The sequence below is a fragment of the Sturnus vulgaris genome, chromosome 2, assembly GCF_052056855.1.
Source record: "Sturnus vulgaris isolate bStuVul1 chromosome 2, bStuVul1.hap1, whole genome shotgun sequence".
In the NCBI taxonomy this organism is placed as follows: Eukaryota; Metazoa; Chordata; class Aves; order Passeriformes; family Sturnidae; genus Sturnus; species Sturnus vulgaris.
In genome coordinates this window covers 79,490,078-79,507,843 of record NC_142244.1, presented here as the reverse complement: position 1 = coordinate 79,507,843, position 17,766 = coordinate 79,490,078, and the positions used below count along the sequence as shown (strand labels likewise).

At 39.8% G+C, this 17,766-nt stretch overlaps 1 protein-coding gene across 11 annotated transcripts in view; it reads right to left on the bottom strand.

Annotated features, from left to right (window-relative positions):
• Window positions 1–307: 307 nt before the first annotated feature.
• MBNL2 (muscleblind like splicing regulator 2) overlaps window positions 308–17,766 on the bottom strand; it is a 105,910-nt gene continuing 88,451 nt past the window's right edge. For 4 of the 11 annotated variants that reach the window (XM_014873391.2, XM_088159829.1, XM_014873382.2 and 1 more), the window contains one exon: window positions 308–3,244. In XM_014873391.2, the coding sequence (XP_014728877.1) occupies window positions 3,117–3,244 (128 nt within the window). In that variant the 3' untranslated portion in view covers window positions 308–3,116. The remainder of the gene's footprint in view (window positions 3,245–17,766) is intronic. The other 7 variants (XM_088159827.1, XM_088159830.1, XM_088159833.1 and 4 more) reach the window with 3 other exon arrangements.

Sequence of the window (17,766 nt, the reverse complement as noted above, 5' to 3'; positions counted from 1 at the left end):
CACACCCCTGGGATAACCAGTACCTGCCTGCAGCCCGGCATGCACGGGTGGGCGGGAAGGGCTGGGGATGGCTGCTGGAGGCTGCATCCTCGGCAGGAGAAGGGCATGGGCTTCCTCACACAGCATCTGCACGTCCTGCACCTGGGGACTGCACTAACGGATCTGCTACCTTAAGAAGAAGCAATTAAGGAAAAAATAAAATTAAAAAAAAAAAGATTCCCCCACCTTCTTTAGGCTATTTTTTGTTACTCCAGGTCCCTCTTCCCAGAGCACGCCACCACAAGAAAGGATCGCTCCGACTCCGCTCTCATTTTAAAATGCTTCTTTTTATTTCAGTGGTTGTACATTGGGTGAATGAATTTAACGTCACAACAGAAATCGAATGGCTATTTAACAGACCACTAGTAATTATATATGCTGGAAAAGAGTGAATGGAGGGGTTTCTTTTAACTGTTACCGAAATATTCATTGTACGTGTCGTCAATTATGCTGGATGAGAGAGGCAAACAAAAAGGTATTTTGGTGAGGTGCTGTATCCTTTGAAGAAAATAAGCACTGAGACATCTCAAGTTGCTTGAAACCATGTCCCAGCTACAGTATTCACTGTCTCCGTGTTGGCCCATCTCATGGTTCTTTTAGGGGGTTATATTTCTTGTTGTATTACTTTAATTAAACAAAGCATTTAAAATTTAATCATTTTCATTAGACTTTTTTTTAAAATATAAACAAAGTTTTGGCAAATAATATTTATACAGAAAAATAGTTTTAGATCTTCCCAAATTTTGAAATAGTCTATAAAATTACTTTATAAATAAATAAAATGCAGAATCTGTTGTACACGTATTTGCACATTTCTGTAATTGCCTCCTTACTGTTAGCATAGGTTTGTACTTGTACAGTTTTCAGGAATATTACAAAGTCATAAAGTCGGAAAGTGGATCTCTTATTAAAAATACATTTTCTCTTTTTGTCTGTCAGTTTATCTGGATGAAAGACCTGATGTATCTGAAGCTTCGTCATCCATGGGCAAAAAATAGTAATATTGGATTAATTGTAAAAAACATAGAATAACAGTAATTTTGAAACATAAAAAGTTCACACAAAACGATGTCTTGAAGAGTTATCTACATAAAATATTTAAACATGGATAATTTACCATTTAGTATTATACAATAAGCTACCCAAATGCCTAAATTAACTATTATAAAAAAATAAAAACAACTTTGACAGATATAGGCAAGTTGCAGTGTCAACTACCTAGTTATAATGACTGAGAAAGTCTACAAATATTAGTGTTTTAATAGTATATAATGGTGATACCTTAACTTCTAAAGTAACAAGTTAAGATACATTATTTTCCCACAAATTAAACTAACGCAACGTTACAAGCACTATGTTAATTTTACAACCGAATTGTAATTTTTTTCTTTCTTTCGGATGATCAAATCTCCAGCTTTATATATAAATAGATAGTAATTAGACATCGGACAAACAAGATTTAGCCTGGAAAATAATTTCCTAGACAAATAATAACATGGTTAGTGCCTTCAGTCGTTCAGAACAGGCAGTACTGCCAAAGTTTAAAATAGTTTACAATCAATCTGAAGAGGTTAAGTTAAAATACTGCAATCACTAGTAATGTCCACATAGAAAACTTATGCTGCAAACAATTATACATAATATCCACTTATAACAGCTGTCTTGTTTTTTTAAACAATAATTTAAAAACTATGTCATTTATGTGATACATGTGCAACATATAAAATGTGAAATATGAAATATTTGGTACAATAGTGCTTGAAACAAATCTCAAATCAAACAAATGAAATTTTAATTATACATATATAATTACCTTGTAAATCAACAAAGTATTTAAAAAAGTAAACAACATTAAAATCTGCTTCATCCATATATATGTATGTATGTATATATAACATGTATATAATTGTATTAAAGATATCTTCATACTTTTGTGACATAAAATATGTTTTTAAAGGAAAACAAAAGAACTATTTTTTCTCCACTCTAATCTGGTTACAATCTTATAATCCAATTAAAAAAATGCAAATACAGTAATGATTTATTAAACTGAATCTCATTCTACATTCTTAGTGTTCAGTTAATAGCCTAGATTAAAGTCACCTATGAAGTTTCAGTGACTCAACTGAATTTTAATTAAATTAGAGTATCATACAATCTCTTCATCTACAGCCTTCTTTTTTGCCTTTTCTTTCGTTAGTTTGGTCTTGTTTTGTTTGATTTTACACTTCTAGAAATTACTTCTTAACAGCTTGGATCTTTTTGGTAACCTGACTATGAGTTTCAAAGATTATTCACGTCCGGTGAGATTTGACTGTTGGCATCAGGCTCACTTTCATCAAGTCTGATGTGAAAAATTTAGGCACTTCTGCAAAGTCTATTTTAAAAACATTATAAATATAGTCGTAAAATAATATTCTCAAGACTTTGTTCTTTTGGGGATTGAAAGGGGTATGAAGTTCATACTGTGCAAAATTTTAAAAATTTTCTTCTGCTATTCTGCTATGATTCAAATGCAACTTCTCCATACAAGTCAAACACCAACCATGTGCATCTAAAGACTTTGTGCTTTACTTTGGACTTCTGGCTAAAAATATCAGATTGGCAGGATGATGTGCAGGACACCGGGCTGTGTTTCACTTCCTCTGTCTTGGAGTCAACTCACCAAGGGAGCAAAACCAAGATTTTTTTTTTTTTTTATTGAGAAGAAAACCCCGAATCATAGTTTGGGTGAAAATTAAACCTGCAACTGGGGAAAGTTTTTAGCCAATGCAACTCAATTATTGCTGAGCTCGAAAGATTCACAAACATGGAATCTCACGAGACTGACTGATCTGGACCATTTCCGTTAGGTGTAGTTATGGAGAAACGACAATATTTGCAATAATTAAACTATGCTTAGAAAATCTTTAAAACTAAATGTTATCCTTTATGTCTTGAAACATCACAGCTGGTATCAGGTAGTTAACTATTTTAGGTTGGAGTATAGTAAGCATACCATATTTAATATTCATATATGACATAGCAGCACTAGCTTTTTTGAGTTTTTGATTTGTCCATAAGAACAAATTCTTGACTTAGCATGCAGTTTGTGGCAACTCTAGAGAGGAGGAGACGGGGTAGTATGTACAGTAGCCGTGCTTGGCCGTCCGCAGGGAGGCTTCGTGACACTCGGTTCCGCTCCTGCCGGCTATTTCAGGATTATCTGTTGGGAGAAAGGGAAAGCGTGATCGCGCTTTTAGGTGACGCGGGGAGAGCAGTGCGCCCAGACGGCCGGCGCTGGCCTAACTGAGCTCACACAGGACAGCATCCCCTGTGGGATAGCATCCTGTGTGGGACAGCATCCCGAGTGGGACAGAGCCCATGTGGGACAGCATCCCATGCAGGACAGCGTCCCGTGTCCTCAGGCTGCCTGGAGGCGTTTGTGTCTCACACACCTGGTTGTCTTCCCCTGCACACAGGTCTTCGTGTGCATGAGAGTACGCAGAGGGGGTACTTTATGTGTGAAAATACTGCAGGGCAGTGCTGAATCCAGTGCTGAATCCTCAGCACCCAGCCTATCAGTTGAGGTGGAAGCCCTGCACCTCCCGGAGGAGCTCAAAGTGCATCCGTTGCTCCCAGAAAGTCAGGAATGACCAGGGCAAACAGTGGAGGCAGGGCTCCTTGCCACTAACAAGCAAAATGATGTACCGGGCTGGGTGTTTTCACGAAGCAAAAGTGGCTTTTCAACGCAATTCCAGCAGCTGCTAATTCCCTAAAAAAATTAACTGCAGATCAGTGAACTTGAGAGGTTTTCTCACGCTTCCTTATGGCAAGGATTCTAGGGGAATTACCTTAGTGGTATATCTGTACACCTAACTAGTCACTAACCTTGCTGCTTTACATTCAGGGTGTCTCAAATGGGGTGAAGCAATCATTTTACAGGTGCATTTTACTCGTGCTTCCAATATTGTGAAGGTTAAAGGCACAATGTGCTTAGTAACCAACTCTGCCTGCTCGCAGTTTTGGAAAATGGTTCAGATTTCCATCACCTGTCTGAAATGGCTGTCGGTGAAAGTGATATCAAAAGGCAGGGTGTGATATTTTATCACGCCATTGCTATCCTGTGCTCCAGACTTAAGCATGAGTCAAGGAATTAAGAGTGTATTGCCTGCTCTTCCTGTTTCATCTGGCACTTGGCATATTTTTAAGCTGTATTTGCAGGTGGTATGCAAAACAGTCAAGACAGCACTTGGACCTATTTGTGTATTATGAAGCTAGACCACTGCTTAATGCAATATTTATATTAAAAGGGAGGGAAAAAAGGGTGTTTGGAAAGTAACTTCAGCAACATACTACCTCTGACATACACATCACCAAAAAGAAACACGCTCAGCTCTGCGTGGCAGGCACTCATCCCAGTCCCCTGCCCATCACCCCCACTGCCCCTCACAGTTGCACTGCCTTGCTCTCTGTACACAAGCACCATCTCCCTGACCTCAACGACCTTGCCAGCAAGCCAAAAAGCCGTCTTTGATTGCCATCAGCTCTGGAATTCTGGTGACACGTGAGGCCCCATTGTAATGACACTGTACAAACACCTGCTGCTCCAAATGACTTAACATCTAAATACATCATGCACACAACAAGGACATATATTTTTAATGAACTTCCACCCATTGTGAGTTTGTTAGCTTATCGCCTATCTTCTGTTTCCTTTTGAAATAACAAAGAAATGCCTTTGCTCAAATAATGAAGCCCTGTCTGTGATAACCCTGGTCCAGCTCCAGCATGTGATTTGATGATACGTATAAAGGACACAGCCGTGCTGAAAAAAAGAAATGACCAAGATTTTCAGCACTGGTATTTTTAGCATGTTACAACCCAACATGTCAATGTAATTAATAAAGCAGCTTTAGCTATACTGGGTTAGCCATAATCACATAAGTGTATTTAAAGGATCCTAAGGTCTCACTTAATGGGACGTAACCCAAAACTTACTCAGTAAGTTTTTTACTCAGTAAAATCCCAGAATTTCAGACACTGCAGCTGACTACATCATCTGCCAACCTTTGAGGGGATAAACTTGCATTTTTCTATAGCTTTTTTTCCTCACGCTACAGGGAGACAGGTAACTGCCCCTCGTGCCAAGATTACTTTGGTCAAACAGTCCTATAAGACCAGTTCACAATTCCCCCAAAGTGTGTGACAGACAAGGCAGAGGGCCCAATCTCACGCTGTTATTGGGAAAATGCTAGGACTGTTCCTGGCATTGTGATTAACCCAAGTGCCACTCATCCTGCTGTGTGCCAGGCAGGACAGAGGGGTCCTGGGCAATGTGAAAGAGCAGGGACCCCTTCTCTTCCCTGCCCTGGTAAGAGGCAAAGCCCAAGGTAAGGACTTCATTGCCATATCCCTATTCCCACTTTTTCTCTCCTCCTGTCAAACTCAGGAAAACAGCGAAGACAATGTAAACGCTTTCCTTTTCTGTGCAAGCAAGTGCTGTTTATGGGTTGCAGGTGCCAGAGGAGCAGCTGGAGCTGTCGCTGCCATGCCTCTCCTGCTGCCAGTGGCTGTGGCGCTGGCTTGCTCCCACCACATCGTCCTCGATGTGCCGCCCCTTGTACATGGGCCGTAACTAGGGCATGTTGCATCCGGCTATTTCTAGTACACGTAGGAGTCCTCCCAGGAAAAAACCCTCAAGTGTCTCCTTCAGAACAAGCTTCTCCAGTGCAGAGCCGCAGAAATGAGGAGCTCCATTTCTTTTGAAACCTCAGCCACAAAGTGCAAAACGTCTCCTGTAGCCTCTAATTATATGTTCACACCCTATTTCTCAAAAGATATCACAACTCTGCCACAGCTACATACACAGGCATCAGCTTCTGCCACTGTTTTTTTTTCACTGTGTCTGACAGAGAAACAAAAAATTCTAAACTACTTTACATGGAAAACACACTGTGAACCTCTCCTGTTTAATTTACAAATGAAGTAATAAACTGTGATGGAAGGCAGAGGTTATCTAAATCTGCATCGCTGCTAATTGCTCCATCATTTGCATGCTGAAAAAGGAGAAGCTGTACTGGAGAAGGAACATTTCTGCAAACACTTTCTATGGAGTCTGCACTCCCTTGTTACTTGTAAATACGTCCAGCCACCTTCATGTTCACTGCTCTTTGAAGAATTACATCTCAAATGCACATATATATGACTTGTTGTATTTGCTCTGATACTATTATAACATTATACTTCATAGCAACAGGATGTAATGACATGACACTTTTACCATATTATATATAAGAAAAAACCCTGAAGAACAAGACTACAATGAGTGTGCATTGTCCCATGTACAAAGGTCTACGGGTCAAGCATGGGAAGCCATTTTCTCATGCTCTGTATGGATAAGATGCACAGGTGTGGATATGGACATGCCAGAAAACACTGCTGCTGCAGTAAAAGATCTAATAAGAAGACTATTTCTAGCATAAGCAGAGTGGCCTGGCACATAGATTCTTGAGTAGTACCTCACAGAAGATTTAATAAGAGAAAAGGGCACCTTTTGGAGGTAATCAGATACCTTTATCTGATCTCTCCATCATCTTCTTGCTTGGTACCCATTTGAAGTGGCAGAAGGCTGTCTACCCTTTAGATTAAAATTATTCACACTGTGCTAATGATAGTTAGCAGACCTCACTGAAACTAGTAACACAACGAGTGAACCTAAATTTCTGCAAACTACTTTCTAAATTCGCTCCTCAAAATTTTCCAGCTCTTTAGAGGTGACATTTTCAGCTCCTAAATGTCAAGACTTTCTTTCCTACCAGAGCATGGCTCTTTTAGACCTTTACCTTCAGGACGTCTGAGTGATCATAGTGGTCATTAAGCCCCTTGTGCAACACAGAACATCCCAAAATTCAGGGTTTGCTCTTAAGGGTGATACAGTTCTGCAGTGTCATCCAGGGGAATGACAACCGAGAGAGATGTTGCTGACAATGGTTTCTGCTTCTCACCAACTACTCGTGCAGATAAATCGATTTGGGAGTTACTCAGACCTGGCAAAGGTGGCTGTGATCAGTTATTGTCTCAAGACTTAAAAAGTAAAATTGAAAGTCTTTTAAATTAAAGTAGAAATTTCATTTTTGTAAATTCTTTTCTGACACCCAGGTTACTGCTTTACTTGATACAGTTCATGTAATTGACCAAAATACAGAGAATCATGACTAGGTTGTAGGAATTACAAGAACACTGTTTGGTTTGAGATTTCTGTTCTGAAGCTACAATTCACAAAGCTTCTTTATAGTCTCTGACTTAAATTCATTTCCCAAATTTATTATATAATGATGAATACAGAAAATTTACCATTCTGCATTAATTCAGTGTACATGAACTCTTGTTCAACTAAAGACCTGTCATTGTGGATCAGCTGGAAAACATGACTTTGCATCTACCAATGACATGTTTCTTTTTCAGAAGTTTTGAAATTATTACTCCAAAATACAATGTGCTTTATAAGCCCTAATATATTTTAATAAGATGTTAAGATTGTATTTGATCTCTACATTGCAAAGCATTTACCCTCCAAAAATTAACTTGTACATAGCAAACATTCTGGTCTGCTCAGCCTTCCATTTTGAAAGCAATGTAGTAATATGAGTTTCTTGTAAACAAGATTTATCTCAGAGCATTTCAGACACGAATGCCTCAGCCAGTCACCCATTTTACATCTTCCTAGGCTACCTCAGGCAACTTATTTTAGCATGAGACAGATTACCAACTCATGATGCTTTTTTGCCCTCCACCAAATGAAAGAGTCTGTGGTGAGCAGTTTGCACCAAGGTATTTAACTTTTGGACACCTGCATCAGGATAGATGAACCCTTCCACAGAGACATGTTCTGTTTTCATGTTTTTCACATGAGTAGCAGACTGGTCAGATATATCTGGGGTATACATTAAAAATGACAGATATTTTCAGACAGCCGGCTCATATCAGGCTGTCTCATAACTTCTCCCTCTTTCTAAAAATAAAAGTAACACCAAGTATTTCTTCCCTATGACAAGGAACCCAAGACTATTTATATTTCCCCATGCCTTTGGGAAATGCCTCCATGTCTTTATTTTTCATTTTCTCTTAGAATGTTCTCTTGTGGTATGTGCCTTGCTCCTTTTCTTCAAAATAAACAACTTCTTTTTAAAATTTTTTTTAATTAGTAGTGGAAAAAGATGAGTAAATGTTCAGACACTTACTGAAAGTAATCTCTATTGTATCAGTTATGCCCGGTCTTATTTAATTTTTACATAGTCTAACAGATGGGCTTTTTCCACCTCATTTTCCCCACAGATTGTGCAGCACCACCTCCATGGAGCACCATCCCAAACACTCCACTTGCCCACACCAGGCCTCCCACCAACACTGTCCCATGGGATTGGTTTTGCCCCTGTCTTGACCGCTGACAGCTGATCCAGCTTCAACTCCTGCTTGCATTAAATGCAGCCTGGACTTTTTCCTTTGCTACTCCTTCTCCCCTGAAACCTGTTTCTCATTTCCAGCATATTATAATTTAATGAATATGTGCTTTGTTTTATTCACTAACCATGGTTCTCTCCTCAATCCCGGGCTGAACAAGGATTTTATCTTATTGCTTTTCCATTAATCCAGTGCAACCCCAATATATTTGTGTACTTTGCCCATCAATAAGGTGATCTCTGATTTGAAAATAGTGAGTGAGATGTCTGAGCCACAGATGGCTGCCTGGGCCTAATATGGAGGCATCAGGTGTCTCATGAGGGCTGAAGGTTCTATTTCCTTGACCTTCTCACAGCCCATTCCCTCACATGGTAATTCTGGTGCTCTGCTCCATCCTCTCTTTTCTTCCCTGAGTGTGCCCAGTTTTGCCTGTCCCAATGTTGACAATGCCTCTAGAAATGGCTGAGGGTCAGATGTCCATGCTGAAGTGGACACATCTGTTTGCACATTTTCATGCCATCAGGCACAAGCTGTTGGCCATTAGGGTGTCATAAAGCTGACAAAGATCGTGTCTGAATCCAGCTCTTCATGACAATATAAAAAAAAAGTTCAAGGCAATTATGGGATCCCAACGGGTTCAAGGGTTCAGCAGCATAATTTTTCTCATTTAATTGCCACAAGGTCCTGAAAGAAGAGACTAAAGCCACTTGTGCTGCCAACTCCTTAGCTTGCTTATGAACTTTAATAGGTATTTACCCAAGTAATAATGTACAAAATTTAAGTTCAACTTAATAAGCATTTATTCACTCTGGAGAAACAGAGAAGTAGTTCGTTTAGAAATGAAAGCAATCTGGCTTTATTTATTCTTCTTTAAAGTAATAAATAATGCAGTGCTAAAAATTGATCATAACATACTCTAATATATTCTACCAAAATCTATTTTTAACTCATTACAGAGGCAACAGACAGACTAATATAAGTGAGAAAACCACTGCTATAGTATTTTAGGAGCACTCATACAGTGATTGCTTTGGATAGCCACTCAATTTTACTTCCAGCAGGTCTGAGCTACTGCAATAATCTATGTTTTCCACTTCCTACTTTTAGGTCATCTTTCTCCTCTTCTTGAATTCTAGAAACTGCCAGAATAGGCTTGCACAGAGAAACAGAGAGCACAAATGAGTGAAAGCCAAGCACAAGTTGTGCATTATCCATGGAAGTGCCCATATTCCTCTTGCAGGGATGTTACTTCTCCTCCACCCTGACATCCTCCCTTAGCCATTGCACTTTCCTTTTGGACACCAAGCATGCCCACAACGTGCAAGATGAGGCTGCCACTACATATACAGCATCCTTTTCAGGTGAAGGCACCACTGCACACAGAGCACAGCTGGCACATCTGCAGGCTCCTTAACAGTTATCACCACTCCAAAACCCCTCCTCTCCCAAAACCCGGCACTTCGGTTGAGACGCCCTTCAAAGCAAGAGACAACATCCAGAACTAAACTCAAACACAGAAAAGTACCAAATTTATGTTCATCGAGGTTACTCATAAAACCTTGTGTCAGTTTTATCAAACTCACTGTTATAACTCACTGTTAACTTGTCTGAGGAAATCTTGATCTTCCTGACTTTTGACTACTTTCCACTTCCTTTATTTTCTTCATATCTGATTATTCTCACACAAACAGACACACATACTTGTGTGTGCCATGGCAGGTAATATTGCACGAAAAATGAAGTCAGGCAAGTTAGCAAATTTCTGTGTCCAGCTGAAAGTCACAACAGATGCAATCAACAGACTGCATCAAATAAATATATAGATGCTTCCCATGCAGCCTCCTGCACACTTAAAGCCAAAGACTGGGATTTCTAGTAGACAATAAATCATACACCAAGATAAAAATATCATCTTTGTTTAATTCAAGGGAAAGTACTTGGAACACCTAGAGATGTCCAGATGAAATTATTTTAAAGGACAGAATCCTAGACAAGTACATCTGGAGCTCCATACAGCTCTGTGTTGTTAAAATTTTATGATGGAAAAATCCATACTCACATGGAGGGGTGTGCATAAACCATGAAACAAACTCATTTTCCTCCAAATCCCTACAAAATTACTGGACCCCAGAAATAATTTCTTATGTTTAAATAATAAATATATGCCCCACTCCACCTGCCAAAGTATCAGTTGTTGAATAATTGAAAGTAAGAACACAAAAAGAAGTTATCATATCAATACTTTAAATTTGTATAACAGGGAAGGGAAATCTGGTTTGATTTTTGTTATATAAAAGAATGAAGCCTTTGCTTACTGCTGATGTTGTGTGACACTGCCATCTAGCAGGATACCAGAGGAAGTCAGGTTTTAGTCCTATACCAGGGAGAGGGGATGATGGGAGAATTTCTAAAAAAGCCCAAAATAGAACAGAGATTTTTCCATTTCTTCCCTGCTGGCTTCTTGTATATGAACATGCAATCTAAAGTTCTGTATACAAGCCTGCTGGGACTTTTAAAAGAAACAACATGCTATGTTAAGAGGCCAAAAAATATTATTAAAACAAAAACTTGGTTTAAGTTTGCATGAGAATAAAATAGAGTTCCATTATATTTTCCAGGGTAATTTTTTGGTTTTGCTTCTCTGGTGCCTTAGAAAATAGTTTTGCCACTTATTTTGTAACATCAGTTGTTTCAAGGCAATTCAAAGGATGTTTTCTTTACACTGTTCAAGATTTGCTGTGGGCTTAAATGTTGGAAACTCTCACTTCTTGAGTCTGAGAGTCACAGCTACTTACCTGTAATTCGGTGTCAGACAAGATAACTTGAGTGAGATAAAGCTTGTGATTCTTGTGTGTCTAGCATGAAAGAAGCAGCAAGCAGTTTAAGGTTGCCTTTCCTACTGTGACAAGCTACTGCTATTTAAATATCTTCTCTAGAGAAATGATTCTTCATGACCAAGGGTCACTTAGGTTTGTTTTTCAAGCCTAGTGCAGGTAGAAAGCAAGATGGTCAGTCCTTGCATGGGCTTGCTAGGTGCCCACCACTGTTCTGCTCCAAGCTGGTTCCCTGAAAGTATTCCAACTGATAATGTGTCTGAGGATGGAACCTGTTCTTCTGTCTCCTTTTCTGGACTTTTCAAAATCAGATTCCAATCACTCTTTCTGTTGTTAGAAAAGAATTTTCTATAGAAGCATTTAACTTGGAACTTTATGGAGTTTTTAGATCAAAACTTTCAGCCAGAAAAAAAACCAACCAAAACTAAAATTGTTTAGATACTTATTATTCCCAGAAGTGCTTTCCTACCTGTAACCTCATTCCCTCAAGAAACTGCAATTAAAGGTTTTCAAACCAGTAGCATGAATTTTGCATAGGCTCTTATTTGTAATGTTCTTGGTATGTTGGCACTAAGGATGTAAATAACATTTGTTTCCACTTCCCACCTTCCTTCTCAAAAGCTTGCTTTTAAACGACAAAAAAAGTCCACTTCCTACTATTTACCAGATTTTTCAATTCATTTTCCCAGCATATTGCTGCTTTTCTCCCCATTTACAAGTGCAGCGGGTTTCCATGAGGAAGAAAGGGAATGTGAGTCAGTACAAGCTTAGTCAGCAGTGCTATGGGCAACTCTGCCCTGCCAGGCGGCCTCCTGGGGTTACAGAGAACGGAGAGGAGGCTGGAGACACCAAGGAATATCTGCACAAGGGAGCAGCTGGCACTTCTGCTTTTTGATCACCTCTAGTCAGTATCCCATGATGTTCTGGTCTGAGAAGAATCTGCTCCCTTGGGAGTGGCGCTGCCTTTGCAGGTACCTTGGCAAGGAGAAGTGCTCTGTTGCTGCACGTCCTGGCTCTGCTCCCTCCTGACAAAGCCACCACACATGGTGTCCCAAATCCCAAAAGTTTGGCATGTTTGTATTTCACGCTATGTTAACTAGTTTTTGAATCCTGGGGCAAATATTTTAATTGTCCTTTTGTTTGTGACACTTGAACATAACTATTTTTATTTTCGCTCCATTGTATTCTAACAGATTTTGACAGAACTGAAGGCTACTGAATGATTTCATAATTAATATCTGCATAATTGCCACCTAATTCAGTGCAAACACTGATGCATAATTTAAAGCAGCTGTGCCAGATAATCACAAGCCTTAGCATGAGCCAGCCTGTTGATCTTGTATTTCTTTTTAGACACAGGCTCTAAGTATTTCATTTTTCTTTTAGATTTGTTCTTTACTATTTCCTTCTTGATAAAAGGTCATATAACCAGGAGAATAATGTCACGAAATAACATCTTTAAGCAGCACTCTCTATTATGTTATTTTTATACTATTGGTCTCTGCCCATTTCTATTGGTACAAAAAATAAAGCCATGTACTGTATTGAACTGATGTGATATGAGCAAGACTCACATTGCTTGGAATTGTTTGGAATTTGGTAAATGTCCTCTAATAACCAGGAATTATGAAAACATTCTGCAGAGGATGCAGATTAGGACATAGAAATGCTGGGGTCTTAAGTTCCCCACCACACTTACTGAGGTGATACAACCTAGTCAGTAAGACAACAAAGCCTGGAGATTCTTTCATGTGACCACCAGCTGCAGGCTTGGGTCATGTGCCCACAGGGATTTTAGTACCACCTGAGCTAAGGGGTAATGTCTCTTGCCTGTCACTCAGCTGCCAGTTCAGAAGTAGGTGTGAAAATCTGTCTGTAGGTCCTGTGTTGCTCTGCCAAGCTTATGAAAATGTCTTGGGTAACCTAGACATCCAAAGTTATCTTAGGACAATCTCAAACGTCACCAGACACATGTTTAGGCAACTGAACCAAGCCCTGGGAGACTTTTGAAGGACAAGCTAGGCTACTCTCCAGATTTCATCTCGCTGGGCTGATAAACTTCACAGTCTACAATGGGTACTTAAAACTTTTATCTTGCACGTAGACACCCACACTTAGACACCAACACTTAAGTGTCTTAGTTTTGGGCTGAGTTTTAACCTTCTCGTCCTTGTAGGACTCATCAACATATATATATATATATATATATATATATATATATAAATATATGGAACAGTAGTGAGGCTTTCCAATTTAGAAATTTAAAGCCCCCACAAGGAGGTGTTTGCCATAATTTAAAATTGAACTTCAGCCCCAAAAGTCAGAATAACATCTCTCTCATATAAGGTCGGGATAAACTATCCTCTGTTAAACTATCTTTGGTGTGCAGAGTGGAGGAAATAACATTTTTCTGTGTTTCCATTAACATCAACATCCTCACCTCCAAGTAGGTTCTATCTAATCTTTCCCCAAGTTTCTAATCCTGTATTTTCTCACTAAGCAAACAGCAAAACAAGAAGAGAAAGGTGGGGATTGGTCTCTTCTCCCAAGTGATAGGATGAGAGAAAATCGCCGCAAGTTGTACCAGGGGAGGTTTAGATGGGATATTAGGAAACATTTCTTGTTGAAGGGTTGTCAAGTGCTGGAACAGTGCCCAAAGCAGTCACCATCCCTGCAGGTATTTAAAAGATGTGTAGCTGCTGCACTTAGGGGCATGGTTTAGTGGTGAACTTGGCAATGCTGGTTGAACAGTTGACTCGATGACCTTAGAGGTTTTTTCCAACCTAAATGATTGTGTGATTCTGCCTGTGAGTGAAGCTCAGCAGCTAACAATTTCCTTGCTTGCTTGAGTATTGCTAGTCCAGCAGCTGAAGGAGTAACAAAAGCTTTTTTAAAGATCTCTGAAGTATATATTTACACACAAAGACTGTATTAATATTTTAAGCAGGACATTTTATGTACCTCTGTCCACATGCATGCACTAGAGGGAGCTAAGACCAAACCCTCTGTACTCACATCCTAATGCTGCTTCTCACCATCATTTCACACGTTTTCAAACTTTGCTCCAAGAAAAGGCTGTCAGCATCCCCAAACAACTGAACTGAAAGTTCATCAAGCATCTGCTGCTGAAGTGGGGTTAAGCAGCTGAGGCTTCAAGCCCCATCCTGGCAGGAATGGCTGGAGCAATTGTGAAGGGCAGAAGAAGGGAAAAGGGAAGGGCCTTTTACCTCTGACCAGTCATGCTCCCGGACAGGTACCTTTCCAGCTGCCTTTCACTGAAAAAGTGAAGTCCTCTCCCCTCCATTCTCTCTCACCACAGCCTGGCAGCTACAGTAAGTGGGGCACTGCCTTGAGTGAACAGCAACACCACCAGCTCGTCAGAGATACCACCAGTATCATCAGAGTAAGATTTTAATCTCAGTTTGTAAAATGGGGTTTGCTAAAGCACTTTTGCTGCAGCCTGTTTACATTGCATTAAAGCAAATGCAATTCTCTTCCCCTCTGAAGTACACTGCTAGACAATTATTTTTAAAACCTAACCTTTGTAAGTCAGGAAAAGCAAGAGATGCCAAATTTTCCATATATTCTTAACTGGTGACCCTGCACAGATATACACAGCCTTTAAATTTACAAAATCTTCTCATGTGCCTCATGCCATAAATTGAGCACACAATGCTCAGAGCTGCTGGCCAAGCATGACTGACAGTGTGTGCCAATGGAGGTGTATTTTGAGCTCTTACTCATGTTATTTTCTGAAAGAAAGGATATTCAGAAGACATGGGACACAGTGATTTTTTTTTCAAAATAGAAGCTGACAGCACATACTAAATAATTTACTGGACCCAAAAGAGTTACTATGTTTTATTAGCCATCAGCTGAGACTCCATAACTTTTGGGATGTTGACTTTCTCCTACTACTTGTGCTTTAAAGACACTGGGATCACCACACTCAATCCCATGAAGACCAGCAATCTTTCCCCAGGTCAGAATACTAAACGAAATGATATTAAGATAAATTATTAAGCCCTACTACAACTTTCTTTTCATGCCTAGAATTGTGAGGTGAAGCCCTGGGAGTTGAAATGGGACAAGCTGAAGGCTGCAGGTTGCAAAAAGAGTATGGTAGAGACACTGGAAAGAGGAAACTGTACCTCACAGATATGTAAAGCACTGTGGCACAGACTAGAAAAGGAAATTTTATCTGGTTGGGAATAAAAAAGTCCTTTTCTGAAATACTCAGGAGAGTTTAAACCCATACAAGAGGACACAAAGAATGCTATGAGCATGAACAAAGTCATGCTAATTACCAAGTTAATAACCTGCTCCTGATACGTTGCTTGGGCTAAAGAAATACTGAGAATTTGAGCCACAGACTTACCGTGGGGCTTTCCCAGCATTGTAGCTTTGTCTCCAATCTTGTAAAAGAATGTTGTAAATTAACAGAAAACTTAGAGTTTTGTCTCTTATAAAGAAGAATGAACTACTACTGCTTTCCCTGCTTTGAAATATATGGATTTTTTACAGTAGCTTTAAAGACTTACAATGACTAAAACAGAGACGGGAGTGAGAAAAAAGAAGACTGTGATGGCACATGCTACAGAAGCCAACGAGCTCCTGAGGTGGGACTCATCTCGTCCATGTGCAGTGGTGCAGCTTTGGTAACATACCTACACTCATTCCACAGGCAAGGGACAGAGGCAAGATCCTCCAGGGCAATTTACCCTGCCCTAACACAGACTTCTAGAAAAGCAGATGATCTAAATGCAAACTTACAAGTGGATGAAGTTAAACAAGTGAAAACTCATCCTCCTGTTGAATGATCCATTAATTTCAGCATGGAATTGTATGTATACATGCATAAACACACAAATATATGCAGCTAGATAAATACAGACACTTCCTACAACTCCTGTTAAATTTAAAATGCTATAATCCTCCAGTGCAAACAAAATCTGCACTGGGAAAGAAGGGGCTCTGCTGCCATCCTGATAGATGAGGAAGAGCATTAAGGCACACCTTTGCCTTCTCAGTGGCACTAGGTAATTGCATGAAAGTGTTCCCATTAACTTAAAAAAAAATACTGCTCACTGGTCCTTTTGTAGGCATCCATGTATTTATTCTACCTTCAGCCACAGTCAGCCCCTCTGGCACTCAGGAGTGCAGGTGGTGGAGCTGCCCCAGCTGCATTCCTGTGCTGGAGAGGGTCCCTGGCTGAACCTCTCCCCAAACCATCCCATTTTCTCTTAGTCCCTTAGCATCTTCAAGCCCCTCTGTCACCACTTTGAGATCACAAAACTACATTGGATATCACCAAACAATTTTCTGCTGTAGACACTGTTCTGGGAAGGACTGTGTCATGCACCATTTGCCTGCTGCATTTTCATCCTTATCCCAAGCATTTTTTACAAGCTAGCTCTCAGAAAAGTAAGCACAAAACAACAACCATCTTTTGGTGAAAATGCTAGAAGCAAAAACTTCACAAAGTTGGCAAACGAAGCTTAAAAAAAAAAAAAGAAAATTGACTGGTTTGTGTTTCTTTAAGAAAGTAGGATGTATTTCAGAGGTAGTATATTTTCCTAAATTATTAAAAATAAACTCTTGCAGCAACTTCTATTTTTCCATGGGATACCTCAATAGTTTTGGGAATGCCAGTAAAAAAAAATCAAACTTGTTAGTATAACATTATTAAGCAAAACATTTTCACTGATTTCTTTCCAAGTCCTTGGCATGTGGAGGGGAAGGAACCAACAGGACAGTATTTCTACTGGGTCTGCAACAGCTTGTCAGTCTGTCCAGGAGAAACATAAGGAAAGATGATGGGGATATAGCCCTTTGCTTTCTTTTGCTGGGCAAATTTGCTTGTTTCCTTTTCCATCTGACCTCTCAGAACCTGAGGGAAAACACATCTCAGGTGGAAGTGCCTGAGCATGGTCCCAGAGCAACAGAAAAGCCAGAGTGGCCCAACTGCTGTGCAAACTCCTCTCCTGGCACATCAGGAGATGGTGGGAATCACCTCAACAGAGGAGTCAAAGCTACACACTCTGGGCTGCAATAGATATGTCTTCCCTGGGAATTAGGTCCTACAGGAGGAGGGAAAACCCAACCAAAATGAAAACTGCCATTAACATAAACTGCAGAAGAAGAGGAGGAAGTATCATCTTTCCTAGCCTGCCTCAGACAATAGCCCTTGGGATTCTTTCTATCAACGTTCTTCCTTAGGGAAATATAATTCCCAGGTTAGACTCTCAAATAAAAGCAGGCATAGACATAAATATTTTGATTGCTGTTTTGATCACTAGTATTTACAGAAAACATTCAATTTTTTTCCAGCTGCCTTGTCCTGCTTGTGATTCTTTGACAGCTTCCATGCTTACAAATTAGTCACTTCCACACCTCATGGAGAAGACTACATTAACACACCTGAATGTCTGAACTCTGTGATGATCTTCCT